The sequence below is a fragment of the Bos indicus genome, chromosome 5 (genome assembly GCF_029378745.1).
Source record: "Bos indicus isolate NIAB-ARS_2022 breed Sahiwal x Tharparkar chromosome 5, NIAB-ARS_B.indTharparkar_mat_pri_1.0, whole genome shotgun sequence".
Taxonomy (NCBI): Eukaryota; Metazoa; Chordata; class Mammalia; order Artiodactyla; family Bovidae; genus Bos; species Bos indicus.
The window spans coordinates 86519733-86541630 of record NC_091764.1 but is presented as its reverse complement, the minus strand read 5'-3'; the positions used below and the strand labels follow the sequence as shown (position 1 = coordinate 86541630).

General features: G+C 36.7%; 1 protein-coding gene across 35 annotated transcripts in view; it reads right to left on the bottom strand.

Annotated features, from left to right (window-relative positions):
- SOX5 (SRY-box transcription factor 5) overlaps positions 1-21898 on the bottom strand; it is a 1171821-nt gene that overhangs the window by 52492 nt on the left and 1097431 nt on the right. For all 35 annotated transcript variants that reach the window (XM_070788609.1, XM_070788604.1, XM_070788607.1 and 32 more), the window contains one exon: positions 2698-2875. In XM_070788609.1, the coding sequence (XP_070644710.1) occupies positions 2698-2875 (178 nt within the window). The remainder of the gene's footprint in view (positions 1-2697; positions 2876-21898) is intronic.

Here is a 21898-nt window from a genome sequence, read left to right as displayed (position 1 = left end):
TCTTCTATAGAATGTGACACCATCAAATAACCCCCTCCTTTTTCAAATTTCAATTTGTCCTAGACAAGCAGGTCACTGCTTTCTCATCATCTTTATTCTAAGATGCTCACTTGTTCTTTATCAGTTTCCCTCTTAAAAAAAAAGTGTGGTGGTTGTTTAGTTGCTAAGTTATGTCCAACTCTTGCAACCCCATGGACTGTAGCCTGCCAGGCTCCTCTGTCCATGGGATTCTCCCGGCAAGAATACCGGAGTGGGTTGCTGTTTCCTTCTCCAGAGGATCTTCCTAACCCAGGGATCAAACCCAGGTCTCCTGCATTACAGGCAGATTCTTTACTGACTGAGCTATGAAGGAAGCCAAAAAAACAAAAAAAGTGTGGTACTTTAGAAATACGTCCGAAGATAGACTTTGATACTGATTAGAGTTGGGGCCTAATTCCCCTTTCTCAGAATTGGGCTGAACTTAGTGATTCTGTTATAATGAAAAGAATAAAGCAGAACAGACTGAGTGACTTTGGAGACCAGATCATAAAAGGCACCGTGGCTTTCTCTTTGCTCTCCTTCCTGGATCACTCACTCTGGAGAAAGTTAGTTGTCATTCTATGAACAGCTCTATAGAAACACCCACATGGCAAAGTACTGAGGTCTCCAGCCAACAGCCACGTGAGTAAGTCATCTTGGAAAAGGATCCTGTATCCCCAATAAAGTCCAGGTCCCTGGCTTCCATCTTGACTGGAACCATAAGAAAGACCCTAAGGTAGAACTAGCAGCTAAGCTGTTTCCATATCCTGACCATTAGAAGCTACGAGGTCATGAATGTTGGTTGTTTTTAAGCTGGTGAAATTTAAGTTGGTTTGTTACACACTAAGAGATAATTATGGGCTTCCCAGGTGGCTCAGTGGCATAGAATCTGCCTGCCAAGCAGGGGATGTGAGTTTGATCCCTGGGTAGGGAAGATCCCCTGAGAAGATAATGGTAACCCACTCCAGTATGCTTGCCTGGAAAATCCCATGGACAGACAAGCCTGCATGGCTACAGTCCATGGGGTCACGAAAGAGTCACACACAACGTAGTGACTAGACAACAACAAGAGATAACTATACACAGCGTATAATGCCTCTGACTTTTTACCCCACATCCTTTCTTACCATACACACTCTTTGGTGAACTTATTTGCTCTGATGGCTTCCAGAACCTCGTTAAGGAATATTTTCCATGTCTAAAATTCTAGCACCCCTTTCACATACCAGATTTACTAATTAAGAACATCCTCCTGAACTTCTCTACCTAAAGTGACGCCTGAAGTTTCAAATTCAACACTTATTTTTGTCTTATCCCAACCTACGTTGCTCTGGTCCTCTCTTTCACAGTTCAGGGAGTGGGGAAGCACTATCCTTTCTATATTGTAATTAAAAACCCCAGACTTCTCTGTCTCTAACTTGAACATCACCAGATTCATTTTACTGTGGATAAGTTACATCAATTAGTCTTTAAAGATATCTCTTCAACTTATTCTTTCCTTTGCTTTATCGTTGTTTATTTCTAGCTTGCGTAACTTACTCTTGTCCTCCACTAAAACAGTGACTTTCCTGATTCTAATCTTTGCTGTCAATACTCTTCTTAAAATTCTGATCAAATTGCTGTCTGAAGAAAAAGTAAAAAATTTCTTAGGATAGCATCCCATCAGACTCCATCCACCCCTTTCAGTTTTAACTCTGATCAATTTCCACTACACACTCATTCTCTATTCCAGTAAAATCAGTGTATTTCTCAAAAATATGATATTTTACTCTGGGTTCTATCTTATAGCATAAAATACCTAGGGATACATCTTTTTTAAGGCTCCATTTGAATTAGTCTATTCTTGATCCTTCCCAAATAGAATCTAATACTTTCATCTTTTTGACTATACGATTGTTATCTGGGTGCTAGAATAGAACTTGCAACAGTTGATTTAAACTATAAGATAGATAACTCCCCCCACCTTAACTGGACCCTGGCTCATTGAGGGCTGATCTGTGATAGACTCCACATAACTGCATGCAAATAGTAAACATTAATAAATGTGGGTTTTAAATAAGTTTTTACAGTCTAATTTATGTGTTACTAAAATAAAAATTACTGGAATTTTTAAAAGCTTATAGAAGCATTTTCCAGTGTTTGTTTACTGAAATGACAATCATGTAGAAATGAAGTGACCAACTTTTTATAATATTTTGGTGTAGTGAAGTAAATCTCAAGAAATATGGAACTGAAAAAAAAACACAAAAACAAAAACTTGACATCCTGATGGCTGACTATGATCCAGGCACGATGTACTTCATCATTATATATACTTCATACACATCACACAAATGGAAATAAATTTCAGTCACTGAAAAGGCAAGTCACCTAACAACAACCTGGAACCAAGGGTCTCTGTGATTAGCCAGTTAGGTCTCTTTTTCATAAACTTAAGATCATCAGTCATATCAACAAACATAACCAATTCAATTAGATTTTCAGGGGGGGCATTAGCACTTGCAATTCAGTTATACATTTCAATTTAATGTTTAAAACAGACCTGTGAAGTTCATCATATTGAAATTCTCCTCTGGAACTAAAGCCATGTAGAGGCTATGCATGATCTGCCATTAAAAGATGCTTTCATTCAATTGTCATAAACAGAAAATCAACAAGAACAAAAGAAACAGGACTTACCTATTGTGCTAACTCTGGCTGAAGGACTAGCTAATGATGCTGGGACAGAGGCTTTGAGGGGGCCTGCCCCACTGTTTATTCTCAGAGCTGGCATATGGGGAGAGGTGGGTGATGTGGGTGATTTGCCATCAGAGGTCTTGGGTTTAGCTGATAGGTTCAGTGGCTGTGCCACTTCATCCTGAAATGATCATCAGAACATGAGCTGTGATAAGGAAAGTCTGATTAAAAATGTCTAGAAAAACATAGGTATAATGCCTGTCATTTCCCATCAAATACTCTAACAATCCGTGATCTTAGCATTCGGTTTGAACATTACAGTGTTTGGTTAGCTGTCAACAATGGCACTTTCAACTACATATTATGAAAAACCTTTTGTATAAGAGAAAGTTCACGTACACTCAACTATCCAGAGTGTGTAACTGATGCCACCTGTAAAAAATATTCTTAACAAAGATATTATTTGTACTATTCACTTTTATTGAGTGACAGTGCATAATTTGCATAAAACTATAATGTAGATTTTTTTTCAACCTGCAAAGAATAGGCGTTGAGTCCCAGCCATCTTTCGATCCTGGTGCTTAGTCAGTGTACCTAGAGCCTCCATGATGGAGGAGTTAAATGGTGTGTACCTCTGATTAGAACTGTTCTCCAAATTAAACACAAAAAAAGAAGAAAACTTTCTTTCTTAAAAAAAAATCCCTTTTCCTAGGTTTCACAGAAACACTTTAGGGTTTGATCCAAAAATGAAAATACACATAATTAGCATTATATTAACATATATCATTTATTTATATGCAATACTGTTCTAAACATTTAGCATTACATTTTTAAAAACCCATATTTTCCTTACAGTGTATTACATGGTGGTATGAAGACCAGCATGTGGCCAGCTCGGCATGTATGGTGACTTCCATGTTCTCTGCTTGAAGAGGTCAAGGGTACATAGTTTACATTTTATTCTATAAAACATTCTATTTTATACCTTTCTACATCAGCTTTTTTGTAAGTTCAAATATAAAATTTATGGGTATAATTATCACTAAAATGTCCATCACAATATAAAAGAATCAGATTACCTTAACATTATATTACTATTCTTTCATTGCAAAGTAAGAAAGTTATTCCTTTTTTGTGCTCTAAAATTGCAATATGGTGTCATTTGTATTTTACTATTTATATAATCTCCAATTTTACCTACGTATTATTGTAGAACAAAAATTTGGTTGCCACTAAGTTTCATCCCCATGAGTCAAGAACATAAAATATCTACTAGTAACAGGATAACTTGTTGAAAGTAGAACAATTTAGAATCAAACGGTGTGATCTGGTGACATGGAAACATATTAATTAATGCGTACAAAATTTGATATGTATGTATTTACCCAAAACACTGAAATAAATCACTTTACAAAAATGGCATGATATGATATTTCAAGTTTATATTTTAAAAGCAATTTACTGTTATTCGATTCCACGGTTAGCTTCACTTAAGAAACTCGAACAGGCTAGGGAAAATCATACCTGAACTTTTTTTTCAATTCTGCTTTCTTTTTCAGAGAAAATAAAAGTTATTTGAAAATCCATGAGATAATTCAAGTGGCAATCTAGGATCATGATAGATGCATAAAAAATTATTGACCATAATACCCTATTTATATGAATTTATAGAATCTTGGAAGGAAGTATAATAATTCCATGACTGGTTCAATATATAATTTTGAGCAAAATATTTTAAAAACTACAGGGCAAAAATCATTCCCAGATCTTTCAACATTTACTGAGTGAGTCAGTCATAATCCTTATACATGATGGCAGATCCCCAGAATACTGTGCCTTTCCCCGCTATACTCCAGTGTGGATGAAAACTTCTCAAAATGTGATCTCTGAACTAGTACCATCAGTACCACCTGGGAACTTGCTAGAAAGACAGATTCTCTATTCTAGAAACTCTGGAGATAGGTGCCAGCAACCTATGTTTTAACAAGCATTCCCAAGTGATTCTGATGCACACAACCATTTGAGAGTGAAAAAGTTGGCTTAGAGCTCAACATTCAGAAAACGAAGATCATGGCATCTGGTCCCATCACTTCATGGGAAATAGATGGGGAGACAGTGGAAACAGTGTCAGACTTTATTTTTGGGGGCTCCAAAATCACTGCAGATGATGATTGCTATGAAATTAAAAGATGCGTACTCCTTGGAAGGAAAGTTATGACCAACCTAGATAGTATATTGAAAAGCAGAGATATTACTTTGCCAACAAAGGTCCGTCTAGTCAAGGCTATGGTTTTTCCAGTGGTCATGTATGGATGTAAGAGTTCGACTGCGAAGAAACCTGAGTGCCGAAGAATTGATGTTTTTGAACTGAGGTGCTGGAGAAGACTCTAGAGAGTCTCTTGGACTGCAAGGAGATCCAACCAGTCCATCCTAAAGCAGATCAGTCCTGGGTGTTCATTGGAAGGATTGATGTTGAAGCTGAAACTCCAATACTCTGGCCACCTCATGCGAAGAGTTGACTCATTGGAAACTACCCTGATGCTGGGAGGGACTGGGGGCAGGAGGAGAAGGGGACGACAGAGGATGAGATGACTGAATGGCATCACCAACTCGATGGACATGAGTTTGGGTGAACTCTGGGAGTTGGTGATGGACAGAGAGGCCTGGCGTGCTGTGATTCATCGGGTCTCAAAGAGTCAGACATGACTGAGCGACTGAACTGAACCGAACTGAACCTTACATAGTTAAAGGGAGATTATTTAAAAATTTTATTTATGAGGCTTCAAAAGTCTCCAAAAACCTTCCTCAATATAAGGGCATAACATTAAAAATACATAGTGGTATCTCAAATCTTTAAAATGTTATCAGAACATATTGTGAACTAACAATATGAAATGAAAAGATGTATATGCATAACAAACTAAATGATGCTGAGATTCCATGGGTCATTATGGATTAGAATTCAGATTTTCTCTCTGTTTTTCAACCTAAAAATCCTGTCATACCAGAGTTTTATCAACTATTTACTTGGGCTTTCCAGGTGGTGCCCATTGTAAAGAACCCACCTGTCAAGGCAGGAGACATAAAAAGATGTGGCTTCAGTTACGCAACTGTAAACACTGAAGGCACTTTTCCCCTTATAAAAGTTGTACCTGCTTTGAAACTACTGGCTTTTGTCATGGTAGACTGAAACTTCTTTTGACAGCATCACCCCACAGCTCTTGCAAAAGTTTTGAAGGGATGAAAGTGAAAGTGAAAGTCACTCAGCTGTGTCCAACTCTTTGCGACCCCATGAACTATACAGTCCATAGAATTCTCCAGGCCAGAATACTGCAGTGGGTAGCGTTCCCCTTCTTCAGGGGGTCTTCCCAACCCAGGGATCGAACCCAGGTCTCCTGCATTGCAGGCAAATTCTTTACCAGCTGAGCCACAAGGGAAGCCCTTGAGGGGATACTTGGAGAAATTAAAGGTGGCTGTTTCACTTGATTGTTCACAAAGAAAGGAGCATATTCTCAGAGGGGCAACAGAGATCTATGAGCACAAGGGAAATCAAGTCTGAATGTGTATACTGGGGAGAAGTGGTGTTCATGAAGATGATGCAGACGTGGGTGCTGATGGGGTGAAATGTCATATACTTAGCTTTAAGCAATAAGAAGTGTTATAAGCTCATACTAAAAAAACTACCAAAAGCACTGATGACAGCAAGTGACCTGCTGGAATCTTAATATTTTCCTGCATTCAAGGCAGCTCAGATGTCTGAAAGCCAAAAAGTGCAAAGCCCCAAGGACATAATAGAGGTTGACGGCTCCAAAGTTGATAGATATATCATTCAAAATTGCCTCTCCTTCTCCTTCATTGTATGACCAGGCTAATGATATATAAGAATCCACAAGCCTGATCCTTATACTGGTAACTATATAAATAATTTTTGACCCATTGTATGATATTATTTCCCAATTTGGTTCTTTTAATAATTTACTACTGAGCTATTATACCAAATGCCCATTATGCATGACGAATACAAAAATTACAGTAGTTTTCCATTTTCTATTATTTTTTATTTGACTAGATGAAAATTTTAAAACCACAACTATAAAATGGAGGTGGACTACTTACGATGTGCATTCACACAATTACAAATATGCACCATAAATGCCAAAAGTAAGGCTTTTCTATGTTGTTTTTCATTTGTGATATCTTATCATTTAGGAGAAACATGAAAACATAGCATGATTAGCCACTATTCTTAACAAATAAAACATGTTTATATTATAAATAATTAGTTTATATATGAAATTATGTTATTTTGAAGGTTAGGAAAGCACTGGAAAAGATGGCATTTATAAAGTAAACCATCACGCAAGGAGGAAAGCAAGTTCCTTTTAATTATTAATACTTGTCCAACTGTTGAATGTGGTTGCCAGCTGAAAGTTTTGGAAATAGCATATTTCATACTTTTATCATTTATACACCAAGTAATAGTTAAGAAGAACTATTAGCTATATTGCTGTTGAATAGCTCTAAACTTTTACATGAAATTATAAGGCAAGCATTTAAGCTTTTAAATGTGTAGCTAAGGTAAGCACGTTTTAACTAACTAAAGGTAATATTCTACATAGTTATTCAATTCACTATAAATATTTCAAATCATTTATTTAATCTTTAATACTGTGAAGTGATTAATAAGTTCAGAAAGGAAATGAAGGCTCAGGAAGGTCTAATGAAACCCAGGTTTTTGGACTCAACATACAATACCCTTTTCATTTACATGACAAATTTAAACTTAAAGAGATGCTGATGAAATATAATTTCTGGAATTCAGCCCTAAACCATATAATTCTATCACATAATAAACCACATAAAGTTCAGTATACATGCAATAAAATGAACTAACACACACATTTGGGACTTTATATATATAGTTTAAAAGTTGAAGCACAAGTTGTTAACTTGTTTTGGTGATTTTTTAAATGCTTCTCTGTTCACTACACCATATAGCACCAAAACTTTCCCTCAGTAATACTAAAGACTTGTTACATTAGTCTATTCTTTGTGAAAAATACCAAGTGTTCATGTATAATATGGCAGAAAATATAACAATTCATACAATAATGTGCAAGATAATACTGTTTTGTACATCCAAATACAAGTTTTAGGAACCTATTCATGACTATAAATTCCCTGAATAAGGAATTATTAAATCTTAGTTGTCTAGGATAGAACGCAAAACAAGGACAATCCAAAAAACATGTAGTTCAGGAATGGCCCACTTACAGCTCTTATGAGTTGTCTGAAAGCAAACATTTCACTTAACATCAGCTTGTGGTTACAGTACTAGAGATATTGCAGAGATTCTAATGAATTTGTATCCCAGCCAATGAAAAGCTCCCATACCTATAAATTATAAATTAGATAAAGAAAAGAACTTAACACAAATATATTGCTTTAGATGCACTGAAGAAATATCAATTATGATCATTAATGCAGCAACCATTTCCCTAGAAACTTAACACACACTGTAAAATAACTATATAAAGGTAATATATATTCATTTGGTTTTCAAATCTTAAGTTTATTCTAGGGTCTTCTCTTGTGGCTCAGAGGTAAAAAATCCACCTGCCAATACAGGAGACAAGGGTTCAATCCCTGATCCAGGAAAATCCCATATGCTATGGAGCAACTAAGCCTGTGCACTAGAGATATTGTGCCTGTTCTCTGGAGCCCATGCGGTACAACTACGGAGCCGGCGTGCTGCAACTACAGAAGCCCACATGCCCTAGAGCACACGCTCTGCAACAAGAGAAGCCGCCACAATGAGAAGCCTGTGCACCCAAGCAGAGTAGCCTCTGCTCACTGCAACTACAGAAAAGCCCACACAGTGATGAAGACTCAGCACGGGCAAAATAAACGAACAAATAAAATTGTAAAATGCTTTTAAAAAGTCTATTCTAGAAAAAGACATGTTGCTATATTACAACTGCATAATACTCATAATTCTGTAATGTGCAAAGACCAAATTCGTTACAGAAATCAAACAATTTATCAAAGAAAAATCATTCTCCAGAATCCTGGAGGGTTATTTCTCTCTCCACACTCCTAAGCCTTCCTTCATGCTTTTGCTAAGGAATTTTAATAGAGAACTAGAGAACAGGGATACCAGTGTCCTAAAGAAGTCTACTCCTTCTTCCTATTTGCACTCTTGTCCTTCACAACACAGATCTCTACCAACATGTGGGAACCTGGACCACAAGATGCACCATTAATGGGATGTGCATATGATTCTATTCTCCAGAATAAAAATTTCATCTTTATTTACTTTCTCTTCTCATTATCTAGTTGATGATGTAATTCATGTCGTATCACTGCTGCTGCTGCTGCTAAGTCGCTTCGTCGTGTCCGACTCTGTGCGACCCCATAGACGGCAGCCTACCAGGCTCCCCCGTCCCTGGGATTGTCTCCAAATTTCACTTCCTTAAATATTTATCTAAAGTAGTTATTGAAAATCAAACATTTATTTGGTAGTTAACAAATGTATAGCACTCTGATGACAAAGAACAAGATCATATACACTTACCTAATCATCCATCCATTCATTCATGGACTTCAACTATTTAACAATGGGTATTTTATGTTGGGCATTAAAAAATGCACATCACTTGACATCTAGGCATGTGGCTTTGAGGCTTTTGCTTTGTGTGTCCAGTAATAAAGATGTAAAGAGGTGCGCTGACTTTTTATTCAAGCCCTAGGTACAGAGGTATGTGGAACTATGTCTTATTTAAAATGAATTCTTTAAGGACAGTTTGTCAATGGATTTAATATGTTGTATAAATGGGGCTTCCCTTGTTTCTCAGACCCTAAAGAATCTGCCTGCAATGTAGGAGATGTGGTTCGGTCCCTGGGTTGGGAAGATCCCCTGGAGAAGGGAATGGCTACCCACTCCAGTATTTTTGCCTGGAGAATTCCATGGACAGAGGAGCCTGGTGGGCTACAGTCCATGGAGTTGCAAAAAATCAGGCATGACTAAGTGACTAGCACTTTCATTTATAAATATACTTTGATTCTCTAACAGCCATGCAAAGATTTTATATATATATATATATATACACACACACATATGTATATATATAGTATCAGACTACTTGCTGTGCACAATTTGAAAATCGTTCCCGTATCTATCATCAACACTCACGTGAAGGAAGTAGCGATACTAACATACGGGGAGGAACAGAAGCATTCATGAAACATATTGCAAAATTAATCATGATGCTGCTATTATCCTCTCTGATGAAATAATCACATTAAAATAAGCATGGAAGCTACATGACAGACTGAAATGCATAATGCGTGCTGTGGCCGCACCTCTCTTCCTTAGCTTGTGTTTACTTCATCTTTTTCTTCTTCTATTTTTATTATTCACTGTAAGAGCCCTCTTTCACCTTTTAAGCCCACGTAAGGCATTTTCTCCCTACAGTGTAGCAGAAAAAAAGCAGTAAACACTAGAGACGAAAACAAAACAAATATATTTCCAAAAAGACTGGTATTTCCCTCCTTTTTCCTTCATGGAGAATTTAGATGAGAAAAGGTTTACATTTATGTGCAAGAAGAGAGTCAACTAAAGTAATGTAATATAAAACTAATTTTAACAATCTTAAACTTATTTTCTTAGCATGTGAAGAATTAGGGATCCTAATCAGGTGGCCACCCCAATGCCAAATTTAACTAGTAACGTCCTGGTACCTACAAGTCAAGGCTATCATCTTAGAGAGTACCTTACTTCTTACGCCCTTTTCCTGAACACACCCTTGCTATTGCACTTCCAGACTGCAAGACGCCTTGTTAGCAGGAGAGAGAGCGCTCCACGAATTCTCTGATAGGTATGCTTTTGCTGTGTTAATGCTATCATTAGACTTTATTGCCATTTAAATTCAAGTCTTAAGTTATTTAGCTGAGGGTAATACGTTCTGGCTTCTCATTTGGCTTCCTCATTTTGCCATTTTACACTTTTGCTTAATGTACACCTGCTTCTTTTAAAAGTGGATGCTAGCAGTGTAGTTGGGGGACATTTGCTTCAATGTGGTAATTACACATTGCGTTTACATTTACACTGTTGGCCCTTAATTAATTGAAAGGTATTCAAATCATATTCATCATCTTATTTGTTGTTTAAAAAGTCCTCTGTTCTTTCCCTGAAAATCTTTAATAGATTTATTTTCCTTGTTTTCTGACTTATTGATTTAAAGCCTCAAAAGTGTAAATTATACCCCACAATACACCTATACATACATTTGAAAACAGAGAGGAAAGATGGTGGCTTCTGGAATATTAGTAATATTTCACATACTTTTTCTAATTAAAAAACTTCTTTGACCTTCCTAAACCAAAAAGATGCCTTTTTTTTTTTTTTCGCACACAGTTTTTCTGTGGTAGCTAGCCTCCAAGATTTTCTTGTTGTGCAGTCACTAAGTTTGTGTCCAACTCTTTGTGACCTCATGGTTGGTAGCACGCCAGGGTCCCCTGTCCTCTACTATCTCCCGGAGTTTGCTCAAATTCATGTCCACTGAGTTGGTGATGATATCTAACCATTTCATCCTCTGCCATTCCCTTCTCCTCTTGCTTTCTATCTTTCCCAGCATCAGTGTTTTTTTTTCAAAGAGACTGTTCTTTGCATCAGGTGGCCAAAGTATTGGTGCTTCAGCTTCAGCATCAGTCCTTCCAGTGAATATTCAGGCTTGATTTCCTTTATGGAGAAGGAAACGGCAATCCACTCCAGTACTCTTGCCTGGAAAATTCCATGGATAGAGGAGCCTTGTAGGCTATAGTCCATGGGGTCACAAAGATTTCCTTTAGGATTGACTGGTTTGATCTCCTAGCAGTCCAAGGGACTCTCAAGAGTCTTCTCTAACACCAAAATTCAGAAGCATCAATTCTTTGGTACTCAGCCTTCTTTATGGTCCAACTGTCATATCCGTACAAGACCACTGGAAAAAGTATAGCTTTGACTATATGGATCTTTATCTGCAAAGTGATGGCTCTGCTTTTTAATACACTGTCCAGGTTTGTCATAGCTTTCCTTCTGAGGAGAAAGCATCCAAGATGGCCCCCAATAATTCTTGCCTCCTGGTATTTATGCTCCTATGTATTCCCCTCCCACAGTGAAGAGGACTGATCTACATAACCAACAGGATATTGCAGAAATGACAGTTTGAGTCTTGAGGCTAGGTCATAAAAGACATCACAGCTTCAACCTTCCTCCTTGATTGCTTGCTTTGGGACAGAGTTTCTCAACTTCAGCACTATTGATTTTTGACTACTTCTTTGTTGTGAATGACTGTATATTGCAGAATGGTTAGCAGTATGCTTGGCCTCTACCAGAAGATGTTTCTAGTGCCCCAACCAAAGTTGCAGTGTGACCAAAAATACCTTCATACACTGTCAAACGAGTCTTCAGGGACAAAATCACCCTTAGGTGGAAGCCAGTGTCATGTCTTGAGGACACTTAACCAATGGAGAGACCCACCTGGCAAGGAACTGAGGCCTCCCACCAATAACCAGTACTTATATGTCAGGCATGTGAGTGAGCCACTTCGGAAGTGGACATAACCAGGAGAGGTCAAGTTTTCAAGTGACTGTAACCCCAGTGGATATCTGGTACTAGTATATACTAGTACCAGACAAGGTTTCAAATGACTAACCTCAGTTGACACCTTGGCTGCAATCACATGAGACTCTTAGCTAGATCGAACCAAGTGAGCTACCCTCAAACTCATGACCAATAGAAATCATCTGAGGTAAGTGTCTATTGTCTAAAGTCACTAAATTTGGGGGTATTTTGTGAGGTAGTGATATCAAATCCATCCTCTGTAAGAGAAAGTTGTAGCTAATATACGTTAAGTTCTAATATGATTCCAAAGCATTTTTTACCTAGACCTCATTCCCTGGTGGCTCAGAGGTTAAAGCGTCTGCCTGGAATGCAGGAGACCAGGGTTCAATCCCTGGGTCGGGAAGATCCCCTAGAGAAGGAAATGGCAACCCACTCCAGTACTCTTGCCTGGAGAATCCCATGGAGGAAGGAGCCTGGTAGGCTACAGTCCATGGGGTCGCAAAGAGTCAGACATGACTGAGCGACTTCACTTTCACTTTCACATTTTGACTCTTGGAAAAATACTTGTTTCTGATTCTTCAACAATAATATGCAATTATATCTCATGAATCTTCCTCAGTTTCATTTACGTATTTTAAGAACTAGACGTCATTCTTTTCTCCTTTTTCTTTCCTTCTTTTTTAGTATTTCCTCTCCCTTCTCCTTAACATTTATAACTTAGCTTTTGAGATTTTTTTCAGTTCAGTCAGTTCAGTGGCCCAGTCGTGTCCAACTCTTTGTGACCCCATGGACTGCAGCACACCAGGCCTCCCTGTCCATCACCAACTCCCAGAGTTTACTCAAACTCATGTCCATTGAGTCAGTGATGCCATTCAACCATCTCATCCTCTGTCATCCCCTTCTGTTTCTGCCTTCAATCTTTTTCAGCATCAGGGTCTTTTCCAGTGAGTCAGTTCTTTGCATCAGGTGGCCAAAGTATCGGAGTTTCAGCTTCAGCATCAGTCCTTCCAATGAATATTCAGGATTGATTTCCTTTAGGATAGACTGGTTGGATCTCCTTGCAGACCAAGGGACTCTCAAGAGTCTCCCCCAACACCACAGTTGAAAACCATCAATTTTTTGGTGCTAAGCTTTCTTTATAGTCCACCTCTCACATCTATACATGACTACTAGAAAATCCATAGCTTTGACTAGATGGACCTTCGTTGGCAAATTAATGTCTCTGTTTTTTATATGCTGTCTAGGTTGGTCATAGGTTTCTTCCAAGGAGCAAGCGTCTTTTATTTCATGGCTGCAGTCACCATCTGCAGTGATTTTGGAGCCCCCAAAATAAAGTCTGTCACTGTTTCCATTGTTCCCCATCTATTTGCCATGAAGTGATGGGACCAGATGCCATGATCTTAGTTTTCTGAATGTTGAGTTTTAAGCCAACTTTTTCACTCTCTTCTTTCACTTTCATCAAGAGGCTTTTCAGTTCTTCTTTGCTTTCTGCCATGAGGGTGGTGTCATCTGCATATCTGAGGTTATTGATATTTCTCCTGGCAACTTTGATTCCAGCTTGTGCTTCATCCAGCCCAGCATTTCTCATGATGTATTCTGCTCATGAGTTAAATAAGCAGAGTGACAATATGCAGCTTTGATGTACCCCTTTTCCGACTTGGAACCAGTCTGTTGTTCCATGTCCAGTTCTAACTATTGCTTCCTGACCTGCATATAGATTTCTCAAGAGGCAGGTCAGGTGGTCTGGTATTTCCATCTCTTTCAGAATTTTCCACAGTTTATTGTGATCCACACAGTCAGAGGCTTTGTTATAGTCAATAAAGCAGAAGTAGATGTTTTTCTGGAACTCTCTTGCTTTTTCAATGATCCAATGATCATCATTTTAATTTTGGATTACCTAAATTTTATTTTAAATTAACTTTCTGACTGCTACTTTTTAGTTTCAAAACATTCTAAAAATAAACTGTAGAAACAGTTTGTGTACATTACTTAGAAGAATGTCATATGGGAAAATCTTTAGCTCACTATACTAAATGAAAGCCCACTCACAGAAATACCATAGAGTAAATTTTTTGAACTATTTGAAAAGAAGAGCAACAGGAGGAATACAAGTGTCAACAACAATATTTGATGAGAACAGTTATAATATGAAAGAGTATAAAATGTATGGTGTTTCAGATTCAACTCTGGTTAACCTTGTGTCCCTACACAGCTTCAAGTTCCTAATAATAATCTCTAGTTCATCCCTTGGTGTTTATTACATCAGGTTGATTGCTATTATTTTAAAAAAATGATTAACAGTTCTTCTACCAAGAGTCTAAAAGACAGCACAGAGCAATGAGTTGATGTTAATAAGCATACCAGCTCCTCTCTTATTAACCTCTAAATATAAATCTCCAAAAGCTTTTAAAAATGCTCTTAGAGAAATTAAAGAGTTGACCATGCCATGAAAAGGAAGAATTAAATGTTTTCCTGACACCACCTAACCAGCCCTTAAACTAATAACTAGAGAGCATTTGTCACTGTTACATTTCTGTAAGTTCTACTTGGAGATGCGTAAAAAAATGAAGAACTGCGAAGTTATCAAATGATGGCATGGATTCACACACAAAATAGCAGAACTCTCAGAGCAATTCAGACTCACACATTAAAATTAAGGGAATGGAAGCCATAGCTGATCAAATTCTACCACCTCTATCTTGGGAATGGTACTTTAAACCTATACTTGTATTACAAAACCAAACCTCTCCACCTGAATCTACAGAAGGAATTAATATAAAAAGTAGAGCAGAACAATATAAACAACACCAATACAAATGAGTATAGACTCTTTGGCCCACTGACGTCACATGTGTGTGTGTGTGTGTGTGTGTGTGTGTGTGTGTGTGTGTTTAGTTGTGTTTGACTCTTTGAAACCCTATGGACTCTAGCCCGCCAGGCTCCTCTGTCCATGGGATTTTCTAGGCAAGAATACTGGAGTGAGTTGCCATTTTCTTATCCAGGGGATTTTCCTGACTCAGGGATAGAACCTACGTCTCCTGTCTCTCCTGCACTGCAGGTGAAATCTTCACCACTGAGCCACTGGAGAAGGAGCAGTAAATAATCACATAGAGGCCTATTATTCAGAGGGGGAAACACTCATAAAAATGAGAAAAGAATGCGTCGATCTTGAATAAAACAAAATGAAATACTTAGAAGGATCCTCAGAGGGCTAAAAAATTCCTTTAAAAATATCTAGGCATTCAATCTAGGTACTGAAAAATATCTAAGGACTGAAATTTTTCTAGATCCTGGAAGAAGTTTGGTCTGGTTATAAACAGATAGATTATCTTTAAACAGCCAACCCAGGAGAAAAAGGGAGAAGAAATAGAAGGCACAATCATACATAAGACATTTAATAAGAACTCTAGCTAATTAGATCAAAGATCTCATTTCTAGTTCCCCCACATGCATGTATAGGTTCTAATGGGCTCAAATCCCCAGCAGTCTGGAGACCCCACTATGACTGACCACTTCATGTTTAATACAGTTAATCAGCATATCAGTGTATTCTGGGGAGACTTGGAAGAAGGTCAAATTGTCTAAGGCTCAGAATCTTGGAGATGGACATGCACAGGGGTGGGTTTCTGTGTGTATGAATGTGTGTGTGTGTGTGTGTGATAGATTTGAAGATGAAGGAGACAAAGGTTAGGGAAGACTCAGGTAACACCTTGTTATTAGTGACTATAACAATCATACCACTGTGTTTCATTTTATTGTTAGTTGTTTTCCTGATGTGTTGATGGCAAAATAATCAGATTTTAAGTAGTTTAAGGAGACTTTAGACTTTAAAGGGATCTTTATGGATTAGCTGAGTACTCACACTCTTTACAGAACGACTTTCTTGCGAGTAGGCATGAGTATATTGTCTTTTATTAACCACATATAGCTTGAATAGGGAAGTACTAAATATTAATTAATAAAAATTAATTAAAATGGACAGTTAAGATTACTCAGTGACTCATTAAATTCTGTTTCTTTCTATTGTTTTTTTTTCATAAAGAGTTTCAATAATTCTGTATATCTACATGCATTGCAAACATCATTTTGACTAGTGAATAAGAAAATAGGAGCATATATATCACCATGAGGTATCCCTCAACATTCGAATCTTTTCAAATGAATTCTTCACTGCAGAGATTTTCCCCAGTCTTCAGAACATTTCTGCCTTTTCTTCTTGCATTCCCCCTTAGGGTTGAAGCCTTGACATCTCTGGGAGCCACTGGTTTCTACTCAGAGAAGTCAGCTAATAGAATCATTGTTAGGAACTCCTTAGTGACAGGTTTCCTGTTAACTGGACTTGAAACTTTACTAGATCAGTACATCCAATCTACAACTCTTTTCACTTCATTCAGTGCAGACAGATAACAAAGGGGCAGTCATTGAATACAAGGGGTCCAAAGTCCAAAGATAAGTAAAAAGAAAACATAAATGCAAAACTCATTTCTCTCACTTCCATTTGTTTTAACCCAGACTAATTTCACCCATGAGAGTAATACTAGCGATCTTCCTTTCTCAATATAGATTTATTTATTTTTTTTTTCATTTTTTAAATTTTATTTTATTTTTAAACTTTACATAATTGTATTAGTTTTGCCAAATATCAAAATGAATCCACCACAGGTATACATGTGTTCCCCATCCTGAACCCTCCTCCCTCCTCCCTCCCCATACCATCCCTCTGGGTCGTCCCAGTGCACTAGCCCCAAGAGTTGTCCCATTTGCCCTGGTCTCACTTTTTTTTGTCATGTGATAGGTTTAGTCTTCAATTTGTCCCACAAGCATCTTTTTTAAAGTATCCCCTATGGTGCTAGTCATGGGGGAGAAGGAATTTATATTCCATTTGGTGAAGTAATATATAGACAATGAATGACACAACAGTTCAAGGCTATATAAGGTGCCTTTCCCTTCTCTGGAGGGAATGGATTGCCATTCCTTTCTCCAGAGGATCTTCCTGACCCAGGGATCAAACCCAGGTCTCCTGCATTGCAGCAGATTCTTTACAATTTGAGCTACAGGGAAACCCTTGTAAGTTTCTAGAAAATGTTAATACAGTTAGTTAACTCTCGAACAACTTAGAAGTCAGGGGCAGTGACCCCCTTGAACAATCAAAAATCTAAGTATGACCTTCGACTCTTCCAAAACTTAAGCGCTAATAGCCTAAGGTTGACTGGAAGCCTTACAAGTAACATACAAAAATGATTAATACATATTTGCATGTTATACACATATTTTTATGCATTCAATGACATACCTAGCTTTTCTTATTTTTTCTATATTTCTAGGCTATGCAGTTCATCTGCAAATTTTTTCAGATTGTCACAAATCTCCAAAAAACTTTCCCAATATATTTGCTAAAAAAAAAAAAAAAAAAAAAACAACCTTCATGAGAGTGGACTCATCACATGGGTCCACATAAAGAAATACGATTGTGATTAATCTAAAAGAGTGTCATGAAAGTTCTGAAAAAAGTTTGCATTTTATTTAAACTTTGTCACAATGTGATTGATTCACTAGTCTAGGACTGGGATGTAGATTTTGGATGTCAGATGTTTAAAGGAAATTTTCAGAACTTTTCAGAAGGTTACAGTTTTCTTATTCTGTTGATTCTGCCACCTTTTTCTGAAGAGTCTGAAAATACAAAAAGGTGTCAAGGGTATGAGCCTTTAGAACATTAAGTACTATAAAATTTGCTATTGTGGATTAGATGACTTTTTACTGGAAATAATTATTTTCCCTTCTTTGAGATATTCATCCAAAGCAATTACTTTCCAATTGTTATTGACAAAGTATTTTTTCCTTTTCTCATAATTAATCCATTAGAGAGTGAATAAAAAAAAAGGCATAGTACATGCCAATGGAATACCAAAATTATGCAAGTTTTACCTGAGAACTTCTCACTCCAAAAGAAATGCTGACTTTATAATGCAATTTTGTCATCAAGAGAGTGTTCAAAAGAGAAATAAATGCTAATAATTCTTTACACTATTATTACATATATATTTAAGGAGAATCAGTTAAATATTACAAAACATATAAAAGTTTAGTAAGTTTAGTAATCCAAATACTAATAAATTTTAAAAATAAGTTGAATACTTTTATATCTGTTCATTTTTAAACATGCTTTTCTAATATTATTCAATTTACACCCTGACATCTAAACTTTATGTTACAAAAACATCCTCATATATTTTGTCTTATTTCAAGTCTCCCAGCAAGAGTGTGAGACATTATCAATCTTACTTCACAGACAAAGAAATTGAAGTTAGAGTTATTCAAAGATTTGCCAACAGCCATAACTTTATTAAACTTGGGACTCAAATCCAAGTTACTGGCCTGTAAGTCTAGGCAGGTTTTCAGAGTTTCATCTTTATCAGCTAAATGCCAATGGGGAAAAAGTTGTTAACAATAACTTCTTTGAAGAATCAGACTAATAACTGAAATCTTGCAATTTCTTCATAATTCTGAAGAAATTCTTATACCACATTATTATAGGGGCCATTATGAGCTCAATTTAGGTAATATTAATCTGGGTTCTTGCAAAAAGTTTATAATATCAAATCTTGAAATATTTTAATAAAATAGCTATAAGTAATCATATAACTAAATTACATTCTTTTTACAAAAGAGTAAATATTTCAAATAAATGCATAAACATCCTCAACACTGTTATTTAAGTGGACTTGTTTCAACATAAAACATATGTCAATTTATGTATATATCCAAATGCTCTCCATTCATTTAGAGAGGAACTAACATTGCAAGAAATGAAGCACAGTTTGGAAAAGACCTTTAGCTCACCTACTGGCTTGACCAAAGGCTATGACTCCATCCCAGGTTTATTTCAAGTGAGTTATGTCAAGGGTTACCCACAGGCCATTTTATAGTGATTTATAGCTGATATCTCCAAATCTTCTTTTATTTTAATGATAACCTCAATAGAATCATTAAGGCTTTCTTTGTCTTCATGGCAGTGACCAGGAGGAAACTGATGTCTTTAAAAAATTCTAAGGGATGAGGAGTATTTATACAGAATGGCAGTTAAGGCCAGTTTTTAGTGTTGCACCCTGGAGACGAACCATTTTTTCTCAACGTATTGAAGATGCTTGGCTTGATTATATATTCTGCCTATTCTTGTTATAATATTAAATTCAAGGTATCTTCCAAAGAAAATTCAAAAGAGATGAAAAGACTTAGAATTGAGCATGCGGTTTGAGTCTGATTTTAATTATAATGATCTTAAATTTGTATTAAGCTCTCACAGCATAGTGATTCTAAAGTGTCTGTATTGAGTTAAGCATGCCATAAAGCATAAGGAATTGCAAGACTGATTTATCAGATATTCATTTAAGAAATTGTCAATTAAAATAATTAATGTGTAGTGAAACTCAGCTGTAATGCCTTATGCTTAATTTTTCCCAACCCATAACATTAAAAGAATAATACATCCCACAGTCTGTATGGTTTGAAAATTTTTATATAGCAACTGGAATGATATCATTACATAAGAGTTTCAATGATATCTTTTCAACTGAACTAAGGAGAAAGGGCATTTACCTAGATTTAACTTTATTTTGAATGTTGCTTTGGGTCATTAGATTGCCAAATAAAGTGAACCTACATTTCTGGTTATTTCAGTAAAGAATGGAATATATACATATATATTATATATAACATATATAACATCAATAATACTTAAATATAATATAAGCAAGTGTGTATATAGATAAAATATTTCTCTGCCATACTTGAGTAGATTGGCCTAAAAGAGAAGCAGAGAAAGATAATATTATAAAAATAAGAGAGAATAAAAAATAATTCCCTCCCAAAACTTAAACTGTCAGTTAAACAGTATAACACAAGTAGCCTGTATTAGTATAAGCCTATTCCTTGCATTTCAGCACACACTTCATTCATCAACACATACAAGGGAGGCCATTCACTTGAAGATGAGCTCAGAGTAAACAAATTCATGAAGCTAATGTATAAAGCAGAATACTAATTAATTCTTTAATTTAGATCTGACAGAATATTGCTGAGCTCTTTAAGATATTCTTTTTCTAACTTTAGGATTCTTCAAAAAAATCAAAATTTCACTATCAGAATCAGGGCAAAAGAAGTAGTGAGTATAATTATAATCTATGTCCATGAGTTTCACATCCACAGACTCAATCAAATACAGCTGATACAGAAAGCCAACTGTACCATACCATTTTACATAGAGGATTCGAACATCCTCGAATTTTGGTGTCCAAAGCAGTCCTGGAACCAAACCCCTATGAATACCAGGGGATGACTATACTTCACTCAAGACTACTGCAAGGACTGGTAAATTTTATAAGTTTCATTACATATGCTATCTCTCAAATGATCAGAGCCCTCATATTTCCTGAATCCAGTGTGAAAGTCTGACAGGATAAACAATAACAAACCTTACTTTTAGGTTCCATAACCTTTCTGTACATATGTTCTTTCTACATAGTACAACAGCATTAGTTTACTATTTTAGGTACAGTAGTATTCTGCTCAATGCTGCACTGAGTTTATTCTCAAGTCATGGATCTTTGGTGCTTCTGTCTAAGGAGTCCAAAATTCAGACATATTTTTTAACACAATAGCTTACTTCCACAGATAATTTGCTTATTTGTTTGCTTGTTTACTCTTTTAATAGTACTAGAACAATGATTATATGTCAAGTGTTACACCAGGTGCTAAGGATGAATACAATAAGCTCCCTGTCATCAAGTGACTCAGAGTCACACAAGGGAAGTAAGTGTAATCAAATGTTATAAGAATGTATGCTCAGTCACTCAGTCGTGTCTGACTCTTTTGTGACCCCATGGACCGTAGCCCACCAGGCTCCTCTGTCCTTATAAATTTTCAGGCAAGAATACTGGAGCAGGTTGCCATTTCCTACTCCAGGGGATCTTTCTGACTCAGGGATCAAACCCATGTCTCTTGTGCAGGATGCTGGGATACTATACCAAGAGTACATGTCTATGCAGTGTGGTCAGTATGATGGAATAGCCAATCCTATGTAGAGGTGATAACTGAGATACAGCTTATGAGTTGGTGCAAGGCAAGAGGGAAAAGTGAAATGAGGGCAAATGGAATGAAGAGGGCACAAGAATTTCAGAGAGGTAGAATGGCACAAACACAGGCAGAAAGAGGTAAAATAACATGATACATGAGGAAATGATTCCATTTGGGGCGCAGACTGCTGAGATTAGGAGAAAAATGGAATAATTTAGGCTAGTGAGGTGAATGGGGCTAGATTACAGAAAGCCATGGCAAGGTGGTCAGACTTACACTTTTAGACATTTTTATCTTCACATTTTTATTCTTCTTAAGTTCACTCCAAACTAGAGATATGTTACAGTTAGTTATTTATTTCTTTAAAATTCAGATGAAATTCCATACTCTACTCTTTCATACCTATATGTCCTGGCAGAGGTTATCTCATTTTCCTTTAAAAATCTTCTAAATGACATACCTTCTGGAACCCTTTTATTTTTCACCTCGACTGTATTGGGAACTTTCTTCCTTTCCTCCATATTATTC